This window comes from Salvelinus sp. IW2-2015, linkage group LG14 (genome assembly GCF_002910315.2).
Source record: "Salvelinus sp. IW2-2015 linkage group LG14, ASM291031v2, whole genome shotgun sequence".
NCBI lineage: Eukaryota > Metazoa > Chordata > Actinopteri > Salmoniformes > Salmonidae > Salvelinus > Salvelinus sp. IW2-2015.
The window spans coordinates 45,236,915-45,249,289 of NC_036854.1; the positions used below are offsets into that span (position 1 = coordinate 45,236,915).

General features: G+C 42.8%; 1 protein-coding gene across 1 annotated transcript in view; it reads right to left on the reverse strand.

Moving 5' to 3' along the window:
* The window catches only part of LOC111973606 (cadherin-12-like), a 213,753-nt gene that overhangs the window by 11,851 nt on the left and 189,527 nt on the right, over positions 1–12,375 (reverse strand). Inside the window, exon 11 of the mRNA XM_024000989.2 lies at positions 10,579–10,830. Coding sequence (XP_023856757.1) covers positions 10,579–10,830 — 252 coding nt within the window. The remainder of the gene's footprint in view (positions 1–10,578; positions 10,831–12,375) is intronic.

Sequence of the window (12,375 nt, forward strand, 5' to 3'; positions counted from 1 at the left end):
ATGGTGAATGAGTGGATTACTCAAATCAATGGGCGCCAACTAAACAGACTTTTTGGAAATATAAAGAAGGATTTTAATCTAACAAACGACACTACATGCTGTAACTTGGACCCTTTGGATGACAATCAGAGGAGATTTTTTTTAAAGTAAGTTGAATATTTAATCGCTATTTATGAATTTATGAAACCTGTGCCGGTGGAAAAATATTTTGATGTTGGGTCCCCTCAAGACAATCGCATGGCATGCTTTCCCTGTAAAGCCTACTGTAAATTGGACAATGCAGTTAGATAACAAGAATTTAAGCTTTTAACTGATATAAGACACTGTATGTACCTAAATGTTTAATATCATAAGTTTTATGATTGTTTATTTGAATGTGCACTCCCTCCAAGTTTCACCGGAGTTGTCCCGCTAGCAGAGGACGCCTAGCCTTAAGAAGTGGATTGACCCTTTTTTTTCAATTTTCAACTAAAATGACATATCCAAATCTAACTGCCTGTAGCTCAGGACCTGAACAAGTATATGTATATCCTTGATACATTTGAAAGGAAACACTTTGAAGTTTGTGAGAAATGTAATTTATGTAGGCGAATAACACACATTAGATCTGGTAAAAGATAATGCAAATAAAAAAACATGCACATTATTATTTTTTTTCTCCCGTCATCTTTGAAACGCAAGAGAAAGGCCATAACGTACTATTCCAGGTTAGGCTCAATTTAGATTTTGGCGCACTAGATGGCAGCAGTATATGTGCAAAATTTGTGATCAAGACTGCTTTCGTATATTAATTAATGCTCAATATTGTTATTGGTTATTAATAATTCAATATGTTAAGCTTAGAACCCCTCCCCTGGCTTAGAGAGAACTTAAACTATACAGAGCTATTGTGGGTTTGTGTCCTGTGTCGCCGTACAGGGACACACCTGATCTGTTACATAGTCATTACTGATTAGGAGGATGTACCTAGCTGTAAATGACTCCACCCAGTATAATGAAATGCACAGGAGGATGGCTATCAAAGCCCCAGTACTCAGCCATACAATAAAACATTACACAGTCATAACTGAGTATGACCTACCACAAGGGTAAATTACTCAATACTCCACCAATAGAATGATAATATACTGACTATGGTGGTGGTTAGTCTAGTGGTTATGGCACTGCTTTGTGAGTATGTTAGTGTTTTTTGTGAATTGTTGGTTGACGCCCAGGGTTGGCCTTAAAGGGATAAACTCCATCACACATTCAATGACTAGGAGGAGTGAATGAGGCATACTAAATGACTCACCCAGAAGAATGACAATGCAGAGGAGTATGGTATCAGGGCCCCTGTACTCAGCCCACTGGGAGGAAGATGGCCTCTGCACTGCAGGTGAGGAGCGATCCATCCGACTCACAGCCACACACACGGATGGTCAGGATGCCGTACTGCTTTGGACGGGGTAAGCCACTGTCCTGGATCACCACAGGAAGGAAGTAGATCTCCTGGAACGGCCGTCGAAGTGCTGCGCAGAGTCACTATCCCCGCTGTGTTATCTGGAACAGAAAGAAACAAATTTAACTACAAATGACTATTCGGGATACACTAGCCTATACAATGAGACAATGATAATGCTTTTACTGAACCTGTGTATTCCTGTTGGAAATTACATCAGAAATGTTATGAGTTGGTTGTTTTCTGTCGCCTTGTCTTGAACAAGGGTGACCTGACGTTACCTCAGCCAGCAAGTCAAAATGTTTAAACTGCCTCCGGGACCAACATGGCAGCCTTAGACCCTTATCCACTACAACAGAATGTGCTGGGGAACTTTTGTGTTTTCTATGTGTTCATTCATCTGACATAACTCTAGGAAACTAGAAGGTTAAACAATGATTAAGAATAAAGGAACCATGTGGCCTGCTAAGGAGAGTAAGGTAATCATGTACAAGAAAGTAAGGTGGCGTTGGGGTGGTGCTGGAGCAGGTGTGAAGTTGGTCAGAGGAATAGACCTGGACAGGGTTTCTCAGGAACAGGGCGATGTGTCAGGTTGGACCACCCCAGACCTGACCAGTGTGGCTAGACTGTCTGACCCCTGTCAAGATTGGTTTGTTCCTCTGACAACGCCGGGACTTTTTCCTGACAGAAGGGTCAAGGTGTCTCAACACAGCCTTACATGTTATGCACAGATTATGGGTTCGTTCCAAATGGCACCCTTTCCTTTTATAGTGCACTACTTGAATAGTGCACTATAAGGGAATAGGGTTCCATTTGGAGGCGGAATGTGTTTTTTCTATTTTCTCTTGCTTTGCTAGACTTCGCCTTTGGTGCTTTGAATGCCTTGTCCCTGCGCATCAGATCTCATCCTGTATCTGGAGATTGTGTCTGTTGGCCAGTGACGGCAAGGCGGAAAGCTGTAAGGCTCTGTGTCCAAAAGGTAAATCTGGATCAGGGGTTCAGGCCAGGTCTCTCTTCAAGGTTGAGAAATGCATTCCTTTCCACAGCTTCATACTGCAATGGGTCATACTCACACCCGTCTTCAAAGGGTGTGTTTTGCAATATGCCCATTGGAAAGAGACATCATACCTTTCTGAGAATATACTAACTGAACAAAAATATATACGCAACATGTAAAGTGTAGGTCCACAGTTTCATGAGCTGAAATAAAATATAAATTTTCTGTAATAAAGCCCTTTTGTGGGAAAAAACGTATTCTGATTGGCTGGGCCTGGCTCCTAAGTGGGTGGGCCTATGCCTCTCACAGGCCCACCCATGGCTCCACCCCTGCCCAGTCATGTGAAATCAATGGATTTGGGCCTAATGAATGTATTTCAATTGACTTATTTCCTTCTATGAACTGTAACTCATTAACATATTTGAAGTTGTTGCATTTATATTTTTGTTAAGTATATATGACAACATATTCTAAATCATATAGAATTGACACAACAGTACTCATTTATGAATATTTTAGATAGTTGACTCCCATTGGTGATGGCTATGGCTACTGCACAATTAATACAAATATTCAGTACTTTCTTGGGTTATATGATAACATATCTATCAGGTATCATATAACGACATATGTTAAAGGAGACTGATGTGACCTTGTAGCAGGTGTAATGATTCACTGTATCACCTAGAAATATGTTAGTGCTGTCATCATGCTTCTTCACTATGAGGACTATTTTTTCTTCCTCACTGCACAGTGTCAGAACCTGGTCAAGATACTGTAACTCACTTCCAAAGTCTTGGATAGTGAAGTTCTTGTTGTTGACGCCCTCTCTGATGGTTTTGAAGGAGAACTTATGACCACTTTGTGGTAGATCCTGGTCCTTTGCACTGAAGATTTGAATTACCTGAGAGAGAAAACATTTGAATATTAAACTGAAAGAGAATCATCAAGGATTGCAATGGCTGTTGAGATCGTTATTTTAGTATCGTCTAGACACAATAAACTCAAGATGTCAGGACATTCCGTTAAGTTTCCTTTAAGTTCCATGACTCATAAAAAATAAATCAAGAAATGGTTGTATTTCTACATATTTTTGGCTAGCAACAAGATTATATGTGCAGTGGCAGTAAATATAGAAATTGCATATTTCAGTGTCAAAAAGGGCTCTCGTCTGTTTGTTGTTTTGTTTCGTTGTCCTTCTTCTAATAAAGAGAAGATGTATTTTCCACACGCTGCGCCTTGGTCCTCTCTCTCTCCCATTGACGATCGTGACAGTTGTTCCATGTAGTGAATCTGTTATTTAATGCGTTTCTGTTGGCTAATAGCAGAAATGCAAAATTCAAATGTTTCATCAAATATATATTTTTAAATATATTATTTTATGCCTTAAGGGGTCTTAAAATTAAAATAGCTAAATTATCCTTGGTATTACCATCTTAAAACTTCGTAATAAATCTTCTTCAGTCTAGGGTCTATTTTTCTCCATTTCCGCCTGACTCCCAAAGTAAACTGCCTGTTGCTCAGGCCCTGAAGCCAGGAAATGCATATAATTGGTAACATTGGAAAGAACACACTCTGAGGTTTGTAGAAATGTTAAAATAATGAAGGAGACTATAAGAAAATAGATATGGTAGGTGAAAATCCAAAGAAAAACCAACCGGAATTATTTTTTTGAGAGCCCATACTCTTCCAATGGAACGTACGGGGGGAAAAAAAATTATTTTTTTATTTTATTTATTTATTTATAAATCTTTGTTCAAGGTTTCAGGCTTGTTTCTTCCAAAACGAGGAAGAATAATGAGTTTTGATACAGGGACACCGATTTGGAATTTCATGTATGCGACTGCTAAGAGGACATGCACCTGCTATAATATAATTTTCCTAATGAACATACTTCTTTCCGTATGAAATTTTATAGTTTAATTAAATTTTAGGGTATCTGAGGATTAAATAGAAATGTATTTTGAGTTGTTTTAACAAAGTTTAGCGGTAGCTTTTTGGATTCCTTTCTCTGCATGTTGAACGAGTGGATTACTCAAATCAATGGRGCCAACTAAACAGACTTTTTGGAATATAAAGAAGGATTTTATCTAACAAACAGACACTACATGCTGTAACTTGGACCCTTTGYATGACAAATCAGAGGAAGATTTTTTTTAAAGTAAGTGAATATTTAATCGCTATTTATGAATTTATGAAACCTGTGCCGGTGGAAAAATATTTTGATGTGGGCCGTCCTCAAACAATCGCATGGCATGCTTTCCCTGTAAAGCCTACTGTAAATTGGACAATGCAGTTAGATTAACAAGAATTTAAGCTTTTAACTGATATAAGACACTGGTATGTACCTAAATGTTTAATATCCATANACTTTTTTGGTTACTAAATGATTCCATATGTGTTATTTTATAGTTTTTACGTCTTCATTATTATTCTACATCGTAAAAATAAAGAAAAACCCTTGCATAGGTACAGTGGGGTGTCCTTTGACAGCTCTTTGGTCTTGGCCATAGTGGAGTTTGGAGTGTGACTGTTTGAGGTTGTGGACAGGTGTCTTTTATACTGATAACAAGTTCAAACAGGTGCCAATAATACAGGTAACGAGTGGAGTACAGAAGAGCCTCTTAAAGAAGAAGTTACAGGTCTGTGAGAGCCAGACATCTTGCTTGTTTGTAGGTGACCAAATACTTATTTTCCACCATAATTTGCAAATAAATTAATTAAAAACCCTACAATGTGATTTTCTGGAATTCTTTTCTCATTTTGTCTGTCATAGTTGAGGTGTACCTATGATGACAATTACAGGCCTCTCTCATCTTTTTAAGTGGGAGAACTTGCACAATTGGTGGCTGACTAAATACTTTTTTGCCCCACTGTAGGTGTGTCCAAACTTTTCACTGGTCAAGGCGAGCTCACAAATATAATTTTCCTGCACACTCAGCCTGTCTTTTCAAACTTACTAGTAGATAGCCTTGAGAGAAAAAGTACTTTTCAGAATGACTATTCAGGACCTTTAATACATGTTCTGTAATTAACCGTAATGCAACCCTATCCCTGCAACCGGACAAATCATAACTGCTACCCTTACTAAAACTATAGTCTTGGTTGGGTTGGCCAGTTGTGAAAATAATTTATTTCTGAGAGACGATGATGCCGTTGCCCGATAGATAAGCTCTCACTGGCCATTTAGTTCACATCTGCTCGCAAGTTCATTGTGATCAATAGAACACAGACTTGCCGAGGTGACCATTGGGTGCGGAATGAAGTGTCACTTCCAGTGTCTCATTCATGGGGCTAGGTGTTAAGGTTAGCCTACATAAGTGATGATATCCCTTAGTCTACGAACAGCGGAAATCTAATTAACATAATACAAATATATCCACAAGTCTGTTTTATGCTAGAGATTTCATGGGCTGCATCTCAATCCAACGCATCCACCGATATAGCCCCTCCACATATGCGGTGACAGGTGGCAGAGCTGGAGCGGTGTTGGTCTGACCACGAGACATCCCGAAAATCAGTCTTCTCACGAAAATGTCTGTAGCTTACGAATGGTTTGGCTTACAAACTATGACCACTCCATTGAAAGCTGCTACTCTAGGACACCCACAAGCCTCACAAGACTTGTTTGAAGGTCCAGGTACAAGTTTTAAAAATGTATGGAAGTATATTTGGAGATAGTTTAGTGCCTAAAATAAGGGGATAAATACATGTAAAAATAAAAATAGTTTCCTGATCTTTCTTTTATCTCTCAGATATAGGACAGACACTTCAAAACACATTTTTTGGCGGGGACTATCTGCTGTTGTCACGCCCTGGCCTCTCTCCCATTGACGATCGTGACAGAATTACCCACCAGAATCGAACCAAGCGGCGTGTCAAGCGACAACAGGACCCACCTACACAGGATTTCTGGACATGGGAGGACGAATTGGATGGTAAGGGACCTTGGGCTCAACCAGGAGAATATCACCGCCCCAAAGCTGAGCTGGAGGCAGCGAAAGCAGAGAGGCGGCGATATGAGGAGGCAGCACGGAAGCAAGGCTGGAAGCCCGCGAGTACAACCCAACATTTTCTTGGGGGGGAGGCTAAAAGGGAGTGTGGCGAAGTCAGGTAGGAGACCTGCGCATACTCCCTGTACTTACCGTGGAGAGCGAGAGTACGGGCAGACACCGTGTTACGCAGTAGAGCGCACGGTGTCTCCTGTACGTGTGCATAGCCCGGTGCGGTACATACCAGCTCCTCGTATCTGCCGGGCTAGATTGAGCATTGAGCCAAGTGCCATGAAGCCGGCTCTACATATATGGCCTCCAGTACGTCTCCTTGGGCCGGCTTACATGGCACCAGCCTTACGCATGATGTCCCCGGTTCGCCTACATAGCCCGGTGCGGGTTATTCCACCTCCCCGCACTGGGTGGGCTACGGGGAGCATACAACCAGGTAAGGTTGGGCAGGCTCAGTGCTCAAGGGAGCCAGTACGCCTGCACGGTCCGGTATTTCCGGCGCCACCTCCCCGCCCCAGCCCAGTACCACCAGTGCCTACACCACGCAGCAGGCTTCCTGTGCGTCTCCAGAGCCCTGTTCCTCCTCCACGCACTAGCCCTGTGGTGCGTGTCTCCAGCCCATTACCACCAGGGCCTACACCACGCACCAAGCCTCCTGTGCGTTTCCAGAGTCCTGTGCGTCCTGTTGCTGCTCCCCGCACTAGCCCTGAGATGCGTGTCCCCAGCCCGGTACCACCAGTTCCGGCACCACGCATCAGGCCTAATGTGCGTCTCCAGGGTCCAGTATGCCCTGTTCCTTCTCCCCGCACTAGCCTGAAGGTGCGTGTCCTTAGCCCGGTACCTCCAGTTCCGGCACCACGCACCAGGCCTATAGTGCGTCTCAACCGGTCAGATCTGGCACTGTGCTGCCAGAGCTGCCGTGCCCGCTGCCTGAACTGCCGTGCCGCCAGCGGCGCCTGAAACTGCCGTCTGCCCAACGCCGTCTGAACTGTCCGTGACTGGAGCTCTTCAAAGCGCCGTCTGCCATAGAGCCTGCAAAGCCGCCCTCTGCCATGAGCTTCAGAGCCGTCCGCCAGACAGGAGCCGCTAGAGCTTCGCCTGACAGGAGCGAGATGCCGCCGAAGGACGCCGACTTCCGCCAGAAGGGATAGCCAGAGATCCGTCAAGACAGGATCAGCCAGAGCACCGTCCGGTACAGACACAGGATCGAGCCAAGCCCGTCGAGCCATGACAGCCAGAGCCAGTCAGCAGGCCTAGCCAGCCAGCCAGCAGCCGTCAGCGCAGCCATGCCCCTGACACAGAGAGCTCAGCCAGCCATGACCAGCAGAGCGTCAGCCCAGCCCATGCCAGCAGAGCCGTCAGCCAGCCATGACAGTCAGAGCCGTCAGCCAGCCATGACCAGCCAGAGCCGTGCAGCCAGCCAGTGAGCTAGCGCCATCAGCCAGAGGTCGCTGAGCTGCCGTCGCCCAGTCAGGAGCTGCCGTCCCTCAGTCGGAGCTGCGCGTCCAGTCGAGCTGCCGTCCTCAGTCGGAGTCGCCCCCAGCGAGCTGCCCCCATTCGGTGTTGCCCTCAGTCCGGTGCGCCCTAATCCAGTGGGTTAATTTGGAGGTGGCCATTTGGAGGAGGCTACAAAGCGGGTATTGACAATGGTGGAGTGGGGGCACGTCCCGCACCCGGAGCCGCCGTGATGGTGGCCACCGGACCTCCCCTTTCTATGTCAGTTTTGCGGTCGGAGTCCGCACTTTGGGGGGGGTACTGTCACGCCCTGCCTTAGTATTCTCTTTTTTTATGTTTTTTAGTTGGTCAGGGTGTGACATGGGGAATGTATGTGTTTTTGTAGTGTCTAGTGTAGTTGTTAGTTATGTTCTGGCTGCCTAGATTGGTTCTCAATTAGAGGCAGCTGTGGTTCATTGTCTCTGATTGAGAGCACATATTTAAGGCAGTCATAGGCATTGGGGTTTTTGTGGGTAATTGTCTGTGTCTATATGTTGCATGTTTTGCACTTAGTCTTTGATAGCTTCACTTCGTCTTTTGTTGTTTTGTTTGTTGTCTTCTTCTAATAAAGAGAAGATGTATTTTTCCACGCTGCTGCCTTGGTCCCCTCTCTCTCCATTGACGATCGGACAGTTGTTACCATGTAGTGAATCTGTTATTTAATGCGTTTCTGTTGGCTAATAGCAGAAATGCAAAAATTCAAATGTTTATCAATATATATTTTTAATATATTATTTTATGCCTTAAGGGTCTTAAAATTAAATAGCTAAATTATCCTTGGATTACCATCTTAAAATTCGTAATAATCTTCTTCAGTCTAGGGTCTATTTTTTCCATTTCCGCCTGACTCCAAGTAAACTGCCGTGTTGCTCAGGCCTGAGCCAGGAAATGCATATAATTGGTAACATTGGAAAGAACAACTCTGAGGTTTGTAGAAATGTTAAAATAATGAAGGAGACTATAAGAAAATAGATATGGTAGGTGAAACCAAAGAAAACGGGAATTAATTTTTTTGAGAGCCTCTTTCCAATGGAACGTACGGGGGGAAAAAAAATTATTTTTTATTTTTATTTATTTATTATAATCTTTGTTCAAGGTTTCAGGCTTGTTTCTCAAAAGAGGAAGAAAATGAGTTTTGATACAGGGACCCGATTTGGAATTTCAATGTATGCGACTGCTAAGAGGACATGCACCTCTATAATATATTTTCCTAATGAACATACTTCTTTCCGTATGACTTTTATAGTTTAATTAAATTTTAGGGTATCTGAGGATTAATAAGAAATGTATTTTGGAGTTGTTTTAACAAAGTTTGCGTAGCTTTTTGGATTCTTTCTCTGCATGTTGAACGAGTGATTACTCAAATCAATGGTGCCAACTAAACAGACTTTTTGGAATATAAAGAAGGATTTTATATACAAACAGACACTACATGGCTGTAACATTGGACCCTTTGATGACAATCAGAGGAAGATTTTTTTTAAAGTAAGTGAATTTTTCGCTATTTATGAATTTATGAAACCTGTGCGGTGGAAAAATATTTTGATGTGGGCCGTTCCCAATCGCATGACCTTTCCCTGTAGAAGCCTACTGCTAATTGGACAATGCAGTTAGATTAACAAGAATTTAAGCTTTTAACTGATATAAGACACTGGTATGTACCTAAATGTTTAATATCCATAATTTTTATGATTGTTTATTTGAATTGCACTCCCTCCAGTTTCACCGGAGMTTGTCCCGCTAGCAGGARGCCTAGCCTTAAGAAGTGGATRGAACCCTTTTTTTTCAATTTTCAACTAAAATGACATATCCAAATCTAACTGCCTGTAGCTCAGGACCTGAACAAGTATATGTATATSCTTGATACCATTTGAAAGGAAACACTTTGAAGTTTGTGGAAATGTGAATTTATGTWGGKGAATAACACACATTAGATCTGGTAAAAGATAATYCAAATAAAAAAACATGCYCATTATTATTTTTTTCTCCCGTCATCTTTGAAACGCAAGAGAAAGGCCATAACGTACTATTCCAGGTTAGGCTCAATTTAGATTTTGGCCACTAGATGGCAGCAGTATATGTGCAAAGTTTTAGACTGATTCAATGAACAATTGCATTTCTGTTCAAACTGTTGTATCAAGACTGCTCAAATTTGCTTAATTGGTTTATTAAAATAATTCAATATGTTAGCRTAGAACCCCCCTCCCCTGGCTTAGAGAGAACTTAAACTATACAGAGCTATTGTGGGTTTGTGTCCTGTGTCGCCGTACAGGGACACACACTGATCTGTTACATAGTCATTACTGATTAGGAGGACGTACCCTAGCTGTAAATTACTCACCCAGTATAATGACAATGCACAGGAGGATGGCTATCAAAGCCCCAGTACTCAGCCATACAATAAAACATTACACAGTCATAACTGAGTAGGACCTACCACAAGGGTAAATTACTCAATACTCACCCAATAGAATGATAATATACTGACTATGGTGGTGGTTAGTCTAGTGGTTATGGCACTGCTTTGTGAGTATGTTAGTGTTTTTGTGAATGTTGGTTGACGCCCAGGGTTGGCCTTAAAGGGATAAACTCCATCACACATTCAATGACTAGGAGGAGTGAATGAGGCATACTAAATGACTCACCCAGAAGAATGACAATGCAGAGGAGTATGGCTATCAGGGCCCCTGTACTCAGCCCCACTGGGAGGAAGATGGCCTCTGCACTGCAGGTGAGGAGCGATCCATCCGACTCACAGCCACACACACGGATGGTCAGGATGCCCGTACTGCTTTGGACGGGGTAGCCACTGTCCTGGATCACCACAGGAAGGAAGTAGATCTCCTGGGAACGCCGTCGGAAGTRGCTGCGCAGAGTCACTATCCCCGCTGTGTTATCTGGAACAGAAAGAAACAAATTTAACTACAAATGACTATTCGGGATACACTAGCCTATACAATGAGACAATGATAATGCTTTTACTGAACCTGTGTATTCCTGTTGGAAATTACATCAGAAATGTTATGAGTTGGTTGTTTTCTGTCCCTTSTCTTGAACAAGGGTGACCTGACGTTACCTCAGCCAGCAAGTCAAAATGTTTAAACTGCCTCCYGGACAACATGGCAGCCTTAGACCCTTATCCACTACAACAGAATGTGCTGGGGAACTTTTGTGTTTTCTATGTGTTCATTCATCTGACATAACTCTAGGAAACTAGAAGGTRAAACAATGATTAAGAATAAAGGAACCATGTGGCCTGCTAAGGAGAGTAAGGTAATCATGTACTAAGAAAGTAAGGTGGCGTTGGGGTGGTGCTGGAGCAGGTGTGAAGTTGGTCAGAGGAATAGACCTGGACAGGGTTTCTCAGGAACAGGGCGATGTGTCAGGTTGGACCAGCCCCAGACCTGACCAGTGTGGCTAGACTGTCTGACCCCTGTCAAGATTGGTTTGTTCCTCTGACAACGCCYGGGACTTTTTCCTGACAGAAGGGTCAAGGTGTCTCAACACACCTTACATGTTATGCACAGATTATGGGTTCGTTCCAAATGGCACCCTTTCCTTTTATAGTGCACTACTTGAATAGTGCACTATAAAGGGAATAGGGTTCCATTTTGGAGGCGGGATGTGTTTTTTCTATTTTCTCTTGCTTTGCTAGACTTCGCCTTTGGTGCTTTGAATGCCTTGTCCCTGCGCATCAGATCTCATCCCTGTATCTGGAGATTGTGTCTGTTGGCACAGTGACGGCAAGGCGGAAAGCTGTAAGGCTCTGTGTCCAAAAGGTAAATCTGGATCAGGGGTTCAGMCCYGGTCTCTCTTCAAGGTTGAGAAATGCATTCCTTTCCACAGCTTCATACTGCAATGGGTCATACTCACACCCGTCTTCAAAGGGTGTGTTTTGCAATATGCCCATTGGAAAGAGACATCATACCTTTCTGAGAATATACTATACTGAACAAAAATATATACGCAACATGTAAAGTGTAGGTCCCAAGTTTCATGAGCTGAAATAAAAMATMAAATMTTCTGTAATAAAGCCCTTTTGTGGGGAAAAACGTATTCTGATTGGCTGGGCCTGGCTCCTAAGTGGGTGGGCCTATGCCCTCACAGGCCCACCCATGGCTCCACCCCTGCCCAGTCATGTGAAATCAATGGATTTGGGCCTAATGAATGTATTTCAATTGACTTATTTCCTTCTATGAACTGTAACTCATTAACATATTTMAAGTTGTTGCATTTATATTTTTGTTAAGTATATATGACAACATATMCTAAATCATATAGAATTGACACAACAGTACTCATTTATGAATATTTTAGATAGTTGACTCCCATTGGTGATGGCTATGGCTACTGCACAAAATTAATACAAATATTCAGTACTTTTCTTGGGTTATATGWTAACACTATCTATCAGGTACTCATAACGACATATGTCTAAAGGA